Source organism: Nansenia antarctica (genome assembly GCF_963989245.1).
Source record: "Nansenia antarctica genome assembly, chromosome: 2".
Classification (NCBI taxonomy): Eukaryota; Metazoa; Chordata; class Actinopteri; order Argentiniformes; family Microstomatidae; genus Nansenia; species Nansenia antarctica.
Window position 1 is genome coordinate 75179459 of NC_137675.1, and position 14030 is coordinate 75193488.

Genomic DNA, 14030 nt, shown 5'->3' on the forward strand with positions numbered 1-14030 from the left:
TCAACATTGATATCATTCTGTTCGGTGTCAAATATAGTCCTCATACAACGATTCATACAACAATTCAATCTTATCTCAATAAAGTAGGCTAGCTTGGATAACATTGATAATAAGAACTACAAAAAATTACGTGGCTTTAAAATATATATATCCGGAGAAATAAAAATCAATGACAGGCAATGACGTCTGGACACATTTCTTTTTTGTACAAACCAACATATTTAATGGCAGAAATTCATTTGTACAGAGATCGGACCTCACTACCTTACCTTCATGAGACATACGATGCAGCGGTAGAAAGACTCATTTACAGACAACTAGTGTTGGAACATACTAGTATGACTTTGCTTTTCACTGCTCCAAAACCGATCATAAGCAAGTAAAATAACCACAAATAAGCACAGAACAATCTGTATGCCACAAAAAGGAGAAGAATGCCAAACCAAATACCACATGAATGGAATATGACTGACTAGCAACTCAGTATGCTGAAAACAAACATGTTTTATTACATCCAATACCACCGGTCTTACACTAAATGTTGTTGCCCGTGGTTAACTGTACAAGTATCTTCAACGGTGTGAACATTTCAGTCATCGTGAGGTTCTGTTTGGAGGTAAAAATTCCAACCAGAAAAAATAAATCTCAAGATTCCAAGGGGTTCAATGTGAACTATTTCAACAATAAAAGCAAACCATGTGACACAAAAATCCCATGTCCTGTTTCTAAATTGTATCCCCCATCAAATTCGATTAAAACAAATGAACAGATTGCCTCAAGTTGATCCATTCCGAGACACATGCGTGACTTATGCATTGACAACAAATAAGGTTTGTTTTCTAAAAACGTTGATAATTCATTAATCAAGTTCCAAATTGTTGTTTATCTGTAAAACTTACACAAGTTACATGGTTTCATGTTATCTGTGCCTGCCAGTGTATACTCTGTCAAAGACTAGAGTGAAATTTGTGAATATTGAGTATGTATGTGTTACGTGTCATGTATCTGAGTGCATGTAAATGTGTATCACTTCATTATATCTTGATGCGGAAGGCTGTAGCCTGTGAGCCGGAGGACTCAGTGGTAGAAGAGGACTGGGCTGTAGACTTGAACAGGGCCTTGAGGATGGTCTGGGGGTCCACCTCCGGCGTGGGCTGAGAGGAGGCGGGACGACCCCCGGGGCGAGACAAGGAGAGGGGCAGACCATCTGTCCTTCCACTGCCACTGCCTGGCGTGTCACTGAGCCTCCTGTGGAACAAGTGGAAGAAATCCACGTGAGATTTCATGTGACATACAATATACAACCTGAGCAAATGTAAGGAAAAGCCGTTAAAATGAAGCACAGACACACTTACAAAAGAATCGGCTGGTCTGAAGTGATGACATTTCCTTGCATGTGGAGATTGCACTTCATAGGTTGGCCTAGGAAAGAGAAGGTTTTAGACACTCCATTTTAAGGGTGCAACGGTTCAGTTGCCCCACGGTTTGGTATGAACCTCGGTTTTTGAGTCATGGTTTCGGTGCGTGTTTTATTGCGTAAGGAGAAAGAAAATCAGTGTTTCCTCTACATGCATTTATTGGTGGCGGGCCGCCACGAATGAATTTCCTCCGCCACGAATTGATTCAGTCCACAAAAAAAAAAAAATATATATTAAAAAAAAAAAAAAAACACATATATGAACATTTTAGCTGATTAAAATATATCTGATCCTAGATCAGCGCTATAATGGATGTTGACTAAAAGTGCACCTAAATCCACGCCCATCTCTCTCTAACCGCTGATCCAAAATCAGATTAATGACATTCAGTTGACGACGTGACACAAGGGCTCCTGATTGGTCTAAATGTGAACTGTGGTATTATTGTTATTGTGTACAGGCCACCGTAGTGACATCAGGGGGGTATTCCATCAACATCGCCAAAGAGAAAATCCAGGTCTAGTCTGATAAATCTCGCGAGAGTTCTTAAAAATATCCAGGCATATGTGTGGTGGCCTGGGAAAACCCTTCACATGGTGGCATTTTCATTTTTTTATATTTCCATAAATTAGAAGTTCTCAGCTATTCATAACTGGTTGAATGACTGAGATAGCCCTTTATTTAAAAAAGTTATGAGCATTTTAATGTAGCATGTCAAAAAAAGTGAAAGGGGAGAAATCCTCCCCTTTCTCCTCCGGGTCGGGGGAGGAGCCTATGCAGATCGGCCGGTCTCGTTTGTCTGCTTGTGATGCGGTGGTAGTCTGCTCGCCTCGTCGGTATGCGAGGGACAGATCCATTTGTGTGTCTTCTAGTTAAGATTTTATTACTTTATGCTTATTGTGAGCATCAGTAAACTGGCAATAACACAGGTGGAAGTATCGTCTCTCCTTTCGCTCATGTGTGCGTGCGTTGCTTAACTGAGAATGAGACACGTTCAACGTGATGTTGTTTCGCTAGCAAACTACCCGCCACAAAAACATCAAAATAAGTACTTTCTCTTTTGTTTTCTTAAAATGTTTATTCACCATAATGTAGTATGGAGTTCAAAGTACTAGAATACCACATAATATCAAAATCGCCAAAATCGCGATTCCCATCTATATTTGCTCTTTGCCACGAACGAACGCCAGCGACATCCGACGGGTTTTCCCAGGCCACCACACATATTCTGATAGGTCTCGCGAGAGTTATCAAAAATAAGCCAGGATTTTCCCCTAGCGACGTTGATGGAATACCCCCCAGGTCAGGTGGGCAGGTTACGACGAGACAACAAGAGACCGGTATTGTAGAGCTTACAGAGCGAGTTAAAATAAAGACACTTACATTGAAATACAGAAGGACTCACGTGTATGTTTAATAGAATAACACGACATGGTGTCAGAAGTCCTGTAAGTGAGTGTTAAGAGTTAGATCGGCCGACAAGTGTCATTTGAGCTCGTGACGGTGAGAAGGGAGAAGAAAAGATGGATGCTAATGCTAACGCGGGAGCAGTTGCAGTCCAGAGAACGGCGCCAGTTTCAAGTGCTACGTTAGCAGACATTAGCAAGTCAAAAAACGATTCTTATGTGCCGTCACTTTAGCAACGACACAGTATTGTCAAGGGGAAAAGAAGGGGAGACGATTTTTTTATTGACAACGGAATTACATGCTGGAAAAACATGCAGCTAAAATTCAGGGAACATTTGGACAATAAGAGACACACGGGAGAAGTACGGGAAAACAGGGCTGATGTGGGTGTCATCAAAGGTAAGAGTTTGTTTTCTTTAACTCAGCTGATACTCAGCTGTTTACCGAATGCTCCATCTGACTGTGATTTTACTTCTGTAATGTGGTGGGTTGACATAATTCACGCACGGAACTATAGGTTGAGAGTATTGTTCCGTCCGCAGTTGATTGCGTAGTACCCAAGTTGTTTAGACTGTTCTATTTACTGCTTGAGTGTGTTGTTGACAATCGTTCATGTCCTTCATTAAACGTTTAGCTTTGTCATTTGATACGCCGCCTACGACTACCATCTCTCTGCACTACAGTAAACAGTTAATCAGTAACGTTAGCCGCTTTTGTGCTCATGTAGGCCTACTTCGTATTATATCATTGCTGATGATCTTTGTGTGTGTGTATGTGACTGTCAGTCACAAGTTTATATTCTGTATATTCATATTATTATTTTTTGGCCATCCTCTAGTTTTGGCTGTGATTAGATCGTTGTTTTGAGCGCGCGTGCGCGTTTCATGCGCGCGCCAGGGTTTCCGTTAACCGGTAATTACCGGTCTTTGTCCGGTAAAATTTGTTGAAGTCCGACAAATTGAAAACTCGTCGGACATAAATGTCCGGTGAAAATAATTCCCTCTAAGCACAATTTGAATACAATTCGCTAAAGTTCACATTCTGATTCCTTCTATTTTAAAAAAGACGAATATATAGGCTATGTATTTCTTTTATTATGATATGATTTGACACCGGCATGATGATGACTCCTAATGTGTAGGCTGCCTATGCGAAACAGCGGTTGTTTCCGGTGTGCGCTATAACTCGTGCACAATCGAGTCGAGGCAGAGAGGAGGATAGCGATGTTTCTCTCTGTGATAGTGTGATTATGCAAGCCTTTTCTGAAAGGGATGAGAACCCGATTGTTTCAGCTTCTCCCAGGGAGAAAGTGGTAGAGTTACCATCCTCCCCGAGTCCTACCATACCATCCGCTGACAGCCTATCTCTGCCTGTAACCGGCGAGCGATTGCGTGTCGCTCAAGTAGCTGATCAGTCATTAAACAAATGTTTTTTACATGCAGCTAGTGAGGAATCTGAAATAGGGGGCAACGTAGTTTATTTCCTTAACGATGGGATATTAATGCGTAAATGGTCTCCTCTAATGCAAATGGTTGTGAGTGGAATACTGTAAAACAAGTGGTTGTGCCTGTGGGTTATAGACAACAGGTGTTATCTGTAGCACATGAGCCAGTGGTCAGGACATTTAGGTATAACTAAAACTTATCAGCTGATATTGAAACATTTCTTTTGGCCCGGACTGAAGGCGGATGTTGCCAAGCACTGCCGCTGTTGCCATACTTGTCAGATGGCGGGTAAGCCTAATCAATCCATTCCACCCGCACCATTGCATCCCATTCCTGCTATAGGGGAGCCATTTGAACGTGTAATAATTGATTGTGTTGGACCTTTGCCTAGGACTAAAAGTGGAAGTCAGTATTTGCTCACTATTATGTGCGCTGCTACTCGTTTTCCCGAAGCTGTTCCGTTGCGTAACATATCAGCCAGCTCAGTGATGAAAGCTTTAACAACGTTTTTTTCCACATTCGGTCTTCCTCTTGTTATACAATCTGACCAGGGCACTAACTTTCAGTCTAAGCTTTTCAAACAAGCCCTAAGAACGTTAGGGGTACGATGTCACGCCAGAAGCCTACATGCTTGCACTGTTCAATAAAATGTTATACATCTAGACATTGTGGTATTTCTTTATATACGTATCCCAGCCTGCCTATTGTTTCTCAATAAACAGTTATGTTCTCCTCATTGTCATACTCCCGAGTCCGATTAAGTATGATTTGACAGGCAGCTAAACGAAATGCCTTCCCAACCAGCGAGACCTGGTTATAGAAATGACGTTGTTTTATTGATAAAAAAAAGGGTAAAACTGGAAAGAGAAAATAGAAAACTCACATTAATCCCAAACAATTTAACAAACTTCAGTTAACGTAATGTGGAGTCCGTTCATTGATCGATGCTGTCTGTTCAGTTCCCAGTGAGGCGCCCGTTCAGCGCTGGACATAATGGCATAGCGCGCATGCGAATCATGTTATATTATTATATATTATATAGCTCGCATCTAATCGTATCGGATGAGAAATAGACATTAAATGGCATATATAGGCCGCTACACAACAGTAATCACCGCGACAAACAGCTATATTAGATTTTGGGGAAAAAATATGATTTCGGAAAAAAAAAATGTTATTATATTTTAATATGATGACCGGAATATATCACGTTTGTCCGGTAAATCGAAATCTTCCCGGACACGATGTCCGGCGGCAATTTTTTCTAACGGAAACCCTGGCGCGCGCGCTCAGGGCTATCCGCCACCAATGTAAAAAATCCTGGAGGAAACACTGAAAATGGTACTATTTATATACAAACTGTTACTTAAATTTGTTACTTAAATAAACTTAAGTTACTTATGGAACTTTAACATTCAGACATTCCAGAATATGACTGGTATATTATAATATAAAGTATAATATAAAAAATATAAATATATATATATAAACAAAAAACACTTTCAAATGTAAAATAAATAAATAAACACTTTCAAATGTAAAAGTGGCTTTTAGGCTTGGACAGGTTGACCAAATGCGCATTATGCGCATATACAACACGCATGGAGCAAAAACCAAAATGACCCCACAACGCAGATTTGTAGCAATCCGGGGCTTCCTCAAACTGTTGCCATGTTCTCAACTCCGCTCGCCATGAACAAGAAGCAACTGCACTCCAGACAAACTCGACCTCCAACTTTCTACGGAACGCAGCATAAACCGAAAAACCGACATTCCCTAGTGCGTATCGAACCGTGGACGGCAAACCGTACGGTTCAATATAAAACCGAGAACCGTTGCACCCCTACTCCATTTGCACTCAGAAAGTGCCCAAATTAACAGTTATTTTTTCTATATATAACTCCACTTAACAATACAAATCAAAAGAAAAGAAAACAATTTTCATTTGAAAGAAAAATAAAGGGAGAAAAAAAATGTTGCCCTCCAACATCCACCTCATCATCACTTGCATGCATAATAGAGCTTAGTGCACAAAATAAACCCTATTACGGATAAATTATCTTTGCCCTTTCTGCAGGCAGGCCATTACCATCCAGGCAGCGGTTGTTGTATTTCCTGTAGGCGCTCACAGCGTCCTCCTTCTTTACAAACACCACCTCAGCCACCCCCACCTTCACCAGACGGGCTCGCTTCAAGGCACCGCACACACAGAACAGCTCCTGTGGACAGAAACACGCAAACACAAACAGAAAAAGGTCAGTTTGCAGAATGAATCACGCTTGCGTCATAAGTAAGACCGCATCTGGTCATGCAGAGTAGGGATTGACGGTTTTTCGGTTAAACCGAAAACCGGGGTTTATAAAAATAGAACCGGTTTTTTATCAAAACCGTCTGAAACCGTTTTTTTTTTATTTTTTTTAGAAGAATAAAATAGAATAAGAATAAAACTGGAACATGTCACATGTTTGTCGTGTGTGAAAATAACAATGATACAGTCTGAATCTGCTGCGCAATGAGTGAGAGGTTTGGTCAGTTGTGAAGAATAACTGAGGATTAATATCTAATTGGGATTATATTTAAGGGTAACGAATCACTCTATGGGAAAGATAGTTGCCTTCAGTTATTGGTAGATAGGAAAGGTTTTTTACAATTACTCGCTTACATTTAATAAGATCATTTTCGCTGCTCTCTGTAAAGCGCATTGGGTCACTTTTGTGAGAAATGCGCTATAGAAATAAAATGTGATTTGATATCAATCAATCAATCAAACTTTATTTATGTTCTATAGCACAAATCATGCATTGAATGTAACTCCAAGTGCAGTATTTACTAAACCACAATATAATAAAACAAGAGCTATACGGATCAAGAGTGTTTGTGCACAGCGCCACTGTGTGTGAAGGCGCTACTGAAAGTGAGGACAGAACACATGTCTCAGAAGATACGCGGTCACTTAGTGACGCAAAGGTAGTTCTGTATTTATCTCTATCTGTATTAGTACATTTATTTTGAAAGCTCTATTTTGACAGCTCTACCATGGGCACTTTTATTTTGATGGGGCATTCTTTGTTGATTGACTTACGACAGTTCAGGACGAGTCAGTCTCGCGGCATATGGTTTTTATGAAAAGCTTTAAGTATGTTCACTGCATAATTCTAAGTCTAATATTTCAGTAATTATTGAGCAGTATTCAAATATTTAAATACATTGAGCAGCAGCTGAAACTTTGTCTAAGAACCAAGATATTGAGAAAGCAGTTCATTCAATGAAGACGCTGTTCCAAGAGATGATCTTCCGTGATTAATCGATTTTAAATCGAAATCGCGATTTGAAATGATGCGATTAGCTAATCGCAAAGCCTGCGATTTGCCTGCGATTTTTTTTTTTTTTTTTAAAACCTTTATTTTACCAGGAAGTCACATTGAGATTAAAACCTCTTTTGGAAATTTGATCAGCACTCATGGAATGCCTCTTGTCCAATCAAATTACTTGGTCTCTTTATGACTTTGAACCCGGCGCTCTCAGAGCGAATTTACGAACGCAGGCATAGGTTGTGTCACGACAGTCAGTCCAATTATTATGAGACTTTGGGCTAACGTAACGGAGACAATTAGACACCACATGGCTTACTGGACGTATGATAAACGTTAGTATGTTATAATTGCGACAGGTAAGTGTACAATTTCACTATACTAACTGTACCAGCCAAGTGCATGTCGGTGCTGTTAGTCCAGCCTTAAACTTAGCTTAGCTAACTTGTAGTCTTCGAGACGGTAGCTTAGCTTAGCTACTCATGCTAACCCGGCGTTAAAGTACAGACACAGAGTTGACAGTCTCAGCAACCTGCGGGTTGGTGTTTATATAGTATAGCAGGCTTATGGATACATGGAAGTTAACTGTTCTGTTGTCAAACATGAATGTGTCCTGTATGCATAACCTCATACCATTCGTTCATACCAGCCGGCTTTAAAGACGCAGAGGTTAGCCTAGCCTAGCCTTGGGCTGAAGTATGTCACAGATTCCTAAGTCAAGGTGACGTGTGTCTGTGCTCCATAGTCAGAGACCACCATTCTATCATTCATCAGTTCGACTGTTGACCGAGTCTTCTAGATGTGGTCCTTTCAGTTATAGTCACAGTGTATCCCCAAATGATCATTTTAATAGCTGGATCATCTTAGAAAGTAGCCACCTGTCTAGATGAGATGAGGTTATCATATATACAATTCATATCTTTTAAGTTCTCATCCTTGCATTAGAATTAGAGCAGTTAATAGTTTGATGGTATCATGTGGTAATGCTCTCTGAAATTAGCCCATGATAGACAGATTCATCCAATCACCTGCCAAGTATTTTTTGAAAGTACCTGCCCTTTTCCAAACAGCTTCCAATTAAGCTTTCCTAGATGGTTGTGTGAAACAAACCACCTGAGTCAGGTTAGTAATGCTCCATCACATGTTTTAATCTGAAGCTTGATTTTTTTTTTTTTTTTAAATGTTTGTTTTTCAGATTTTATCCCTTTTTCACCCAATTTGGTAGCCAATTTAACCCAACTTAGCATCCAATTATCCCCTGCCTATTGCATTGGATCCGCCGCCCGACCCCGTGGCCGGCAGTCCCAGAGGAGGGCGCCAGGCAGACTAAGCTGACTGGCTCCTCGAGCCCAGTACCGTTATTCCGGCACCCCAGGGGGCGGTGTTGCGCGACGGATCCTAGTCCAGAAATACTCCTATACCCTCCCTCGGAAGCGGCCGGCCAATATGCCGCTTCCCGTGTGCCTCGGCCATATTCTGGATCTGGCGAGCCGGGATACGAACCCCGGCCCCGGTGGGTAGCATGCACTAGCGGCCAGTGCGTAGACCGCTACACCACCGCGGGGCCTGAAGCTTGATTTTAAAGCAACCCAACTTTAAAGCAACCCAATGTAAGTTTAGTTCTTTCACTCGTAGCTCGGGCTGTGGGGGTGCTAGAGGAGGGAGCCTCTAAGTCCCCTGAAGACGTACAAACAAACTGCACGTTGATACGACCTTCCTAGCCGGAGATATGGCCACACTTTACAAAAAGTTTTTTTTTTTTTTTGCTATTTTAAAAAATAATAATCGCAAATTAATCGCAATCGCGATATCTGTCCAAATAATCGCAATTCGATTTTTTTCCCCAAATCGTGCAGCGTGCACCCTGGATCAGCGGAGCTGGTGTGTTAAGTGTTCATGTGTTTTCTTGTATGGTGTAGCTTACAAAAGTCTGCCTTTCCACTTATATTTGTGAAACTAAGTAGCCTAAATGTGTTGCGACTGTGCTTACGGTGTTTTAATGGTGTTCGACATGAGTGTATTGTAGCAGTAGGGCTCAATTATTTGAAATTGGCGCTCTTTTAAAAAAAAAAAAGGGAAATAAAAGTTTTTTTTTTTTTTTTTTATGTATTTTCCGGTTAACCGAAAAACCCCGGTTTTAGTCTTTGACGGTTTTTCGGTTTCAATAATTGGAAACCGTCCATCCCTAATGCAGAGATGTCTGAATCTAAAACGTAAGACAGGTGCAGTGTGTGTTTTGTATTTACGGATAGTGGTGGCCTAGTGGATAGTGAGTTGGACTGGTGATCAGAAGGTCATGACTTCAAATCCCACCCTTGAGTAAGGCACTTAGCCCTAAGTTACTCCAGGCAGACGGTCCCTGTAAACTCTAATTGTAAATCGCTTTGGATAAAAGCCTCTGCTAAATGGTTAATATGAATACTTTGTGTGTGGTACTCACCACTATGTCCTCCTCAGTGACACGAGGATGCAGGTTGTTAACTGTTATTTTGGTTCCCTCCAGAGGACTAAATGTGGGCTGGAAAAGGGAGCATCAACACAATACATAATCACAGTACACACAAAGAATGCTAAATGAGACATCACAAAATGAGCCTACTATATACACACAAATGAAATAAGCCGTAAAAAGAAAGCCTAAAAGCAGTATTAAGCTTGTGCCCATTATCGCAATAAAGACTCAGTATTTGACTTGGTGAAGGGATGCGTGTAGACTCACCTGAGTTGGAGCAGGCGGTGGGTTGGCATCCCCCCCTGTGGGTGCTGACTGCTGGAGGGTCCTGGACACAGGCTGTAATGTGGACGCTGAGGAGCGGGCAGGCCCTGCACTCGGGTTGGGTCTGGTGGGCGCCACGGGCACTGGTGGACGGGGTGCCGTGTACGCGTCGTTTTTTACCACTTTAGTGATGGGGCCCGACATGGAGAAAGAGGAACCCATAGTGCCAGGCTGTTGGGAACACAGGGAAGAAGGGTGATTGATGACGGGTGCTGGCAGTGAGCCACTGAGACAGTCAGTGCACGGAGAATCTGCATTTGGTCATAATCTGTGTCTAAGAAACTAGAGTTTGAATCAGAGAGTATAATATAGAGTATATATAATATATATGAGATGTAAGAGAGACGTAATAGAGTAAGTAACAGGGAAAGGGCAAGACAGAGTGATGTAGTCCAACATAAGACTATAGGATTGCCTGCTCACCCGTGACTGCAGCATATTGCTGCCAGCGGTCGTCTTCATCTGGTTACTAGGTATGTCGTCGTCATCATCGTCGCCAAGTTGGCCGCCCCTGTTTGGCATGTTAATACGGATGCCACTTGACATCCCTACTGGCCTCTGCTGTTGAAGGAAATTATTGGGGTTTAGAGAAAGGTAAACATAACAGAAACATTTGATAAATGTTACTTAAATAAATAAATGTAGAGACTCATTATTAACTCAATTTGACCACTCCTGAATTAAATCGTACTTCTGATAAACCTTTCCATTAAACTACATCATATCCTGAAGCATAAGGGTCTAATTCAGCCATCAAACTCGTATTCAGCTAAGCCCAGATGCCGGACCTGTAGTGACGATCCATTTAAATTCAAAGCCAATTGCCAGCCTCATCTCACCTGGATGGTTTTAGTGATCTTCATAGGTGGTATGGCTCCTAGTCCCCCCAGTCCTCCCAGTTCTCCCAGTCCTCCCATTCCACCCATTCCTCCCATTCCTCCCATTCCTTGGGTCTGTGTGCCTCCGATGCTCCTCTTGAGGCTCAGCCTATCACGAGCATCCACCATCATCCTCTTGGGGATGCCCCCAAGCATAATGTTCAGTCCTTGTAGATTGGGGGTGAACTGCCTGGCATTCACACTGGCAATGTTGTTGTTGGCGTGCACCTGTATCTGCTGCACGTGTGTCTGTAGGTGTGCCGCTGGTTGTTGCTGTATGGTCTGTGGGGCCACATTAAACAGATTATTATGTCCCTGTTTGCGAGAATTGATCATCTGGCGGGCGTCCTGGACCCCACCGGAAGCTGCCGCTGCTCCTCCTCCACGGATTTTGAAGCGAGCGTCCTTCTGGCCGATCTTCTCCCTGGCATCCATCCCCTGAAACGCTGTTGGGGGGGAAAAGAGAGCATGACTATGAGGGATTGTGATTATGAGGGATAATAGGTTGATAATAGATGTTCATAAGTAAAGGTTTGTGACTGTGGTAACAGTATCTAACAGTATAATATGCAACAGAAACAGAGGATGCTGCTGCAACGTTCTTTAAAGAGCAACCCATCCAGATATGCCTAAGCAATGGGTTTTTTCATGTCCTCCATTGACTTGACATGAAATCTGTCCATCAAGTAGTAATAATTTCAATATTAGGTTCTTCATATTCAAAAACTGTGCAACAGGCTTGATAGACCACCTGTGTAACAGGTATTGAGAAACCAAGTCTTCTTGATTTTCTCAAGGCTTTGCGGAGCACTGTCTCAGAATATAAGATTGGGGAGTAGAGCTTTGCTGGTGTTCTCTCAGACAAAGAAAATGTGTTCCGCTCATTATATTGTACCACTCATTAGATTGTATTGACACGTGTCTTTCAAGAGTTTATCTTGACACCGCCTTGGGGTGGGGTGGTGTTTTCATGGGAGTACATTAGGAGAGCTGCATTCAGCTCTCATTGTTTGTGTATTCACTTCAACTGATGCATCTTGGGATTAAACAATTGTAACTTCACTCAGGGTTTTTGGAGTCTTTATTTAGTAAAAGGCTAACTTTTATCTGTGAAACGTTTTACTCTGCAATAAACCCATGAACCTCCAGTGCAGGTAGCCACACCACAAAGTCCTGGGTCAAAGCAAAACTGATCCAAGAGCGTGTGGCTTGCTCCAAGGCCAGTTTACAATGAAATAACCATGCAAACTTAGTTTCTCCCATTAACATCACATGCATATGTACAGCTGTTTGAAATGCCATGTCTAATTTGCTTGTTACCTGTTCCAAGCCCACCAATTCCTCCACCACCAAGTCGCTGTCGGACATCAGTCATCCCAATTTTCTGTCGGGCATCAAACTTCCTCCCGACCCCTCCTGCACCCCTACCAAACATAGGCCTGAAAGAGAAGAGTGGAGTGGGGTAGTATTGGTTGTTCAGGGTATACATGTGTTCTCCCAAACGTAACAAACAGGTTGTGATTTAAATAGCATTCATTAGAAGTGCTTGCGCATGAAGATGTAGCTCGTAAGTCTACAGTAAAAATGAGCTGATTAATTGCTGGAGCGTGGTTCGTTTGGTTCTTTACTGGCCTTGTAAACTGAAATGGCTTAGCTACGTAGCTGCTTGGTACGGCTAGCTAATGATTTCAATTCGGAATACGCAGACTGTTAGCTCACTGGCTAGTTAGCCAGCTATACATCCAGCGTTTTACAATGTGTGTTTATGATTGTATTGAACACGTTAACTTGTTCGACTATGTTGCATTTGTCTAAATCTGAATATTCATTTAGCACATTTCAGTGAGTTGGCTCAATCGAAGTTACAGTGCTACTGCTAACTAGCTACTTATGACTAACCGACAAGCAACTTGATAAAGGGAAATAAGCCAATGAGGAGAACGCTGCTGGGGAGAAAGCCGGAACAAAACAGCTGTAAACCAATGAGCGTTAAGAATAAAACAGCTGTAAACCAATGAGCGTTAAGAACAGGCGGGCCTTCAGTAGAACGACTCCTCAAAGGACTTGAGACGGGATTTCAGGAATATGTATTTTCTCGCAAAAATCTCACAGTTTGCACTCAAATACAGCATAAGCTTAATAAAATACACGGTAACTAAGATATTACTAATTGAATACCTTTGAACGGGTCCTTTTGCGTTAAAACCGCGTCGGCGTATCACTTCATCCAAAGAAATGTCTGCCATCTTCTTGACTGACTAGCGCGTGCGTGACGGAACCAGAAGTCTCGAGACTTCTTCTTCTTCTTCTTCTTCTTTGTATTTGATTGGCGGTTGGCAACCAGCTTAAGGTGCATTACCGCCACCTACTGGACTGTGTGGCGCATTACCACCCCCTGAAGTCTCGAGACGGGATTCGGGACGGGAGAAAATGAGACTATGGAGATTACGTTGGGTCAAAACAGACGGCATCGATAATCATTTCTCGAATGACTCCTTGTCAACAATATAATGTTGAGAAAAATATGAATAAAACAAATATACCGTAGCATATATTTGTATACAGTTTACCCTTGCTAGTAACTCTAAGATCTTAAATCAGAGTGGATCATATTAAATAGATGCATAACTGCGAGAGTTTTTCTTTGTGGCCTATTCTGTCAGGGAACATCAGGAATTACGTGCAACCAGTAAATTATCAGATCAATTCCATTGGAAATGGAACATTAAAAAACATTAAACACAAAACCATCATTGTATACCTCTGCTATCGATTGCTTTTCACAAAGAAAAAAC

At 41.9% G+C, this 14030-nt stretch overlaps 1 protein-coding gene across 1 annotated transcript; it reads right to left on the reverse strand.

Annotated features, from left to right (window-relative positions):
- Positions 1 to 234: 234 nt before the first annotated feature.
- On the reverse strand, positions 235 to 12635 carry poldip3 (polymerase (DNA-directed), delta interacting protein 3). The gene is made up of 8 exons (XM_080524195.1): positions 12556 to 12635; positions 11197 to 11681; positions 10781 to 10918; positions 10301 to 10528; positions 10022 to 10099; positions 6360 to 6489; positions 1356 to 1422; positions 235 to 1248 (listed from the first exon to the last, which is right to left on the reverse strand). Exons 1-8 carry the CDS (start codon positions 12608 to 12610, stop codon positions 1035 to 1037), a joined length of 1395 nt encoding a protein of 464 aa, XP_080380321.1. The 5' UTR covers positions 12611 to 12635; the 3' UTR covers positions 235 to 1034.
- Between the last annotated feature and the right edge of the window lie 1395 nt (positions 12636 to 14030).

Excerpts from the sequence above, each read along its gene's own strand:
- poldip3 (XM_080524195.1), bottom strand. The coding sequence starts at position 12,610 with ATGACTGATGTCCGACAGCGACTTGGTGGTGGAGGAATTGGTGGGCTT. Across the intron at positions 10,919-11,196 it reads AGATCACTAAAACCATCCAG|CAGAGGCCAGTAGGGATGTC; the intron begins GTGAGATGAGGC and ends TTCCTTCAACAG. Across the intron at positions 10,529-10,780 it reads GCAATATGCTGCAGTCACGG|CCTGGCACTATGGGTTCCTC; the intron begins GTGAGCAGGCAA and ends TGTTCCCAACAG.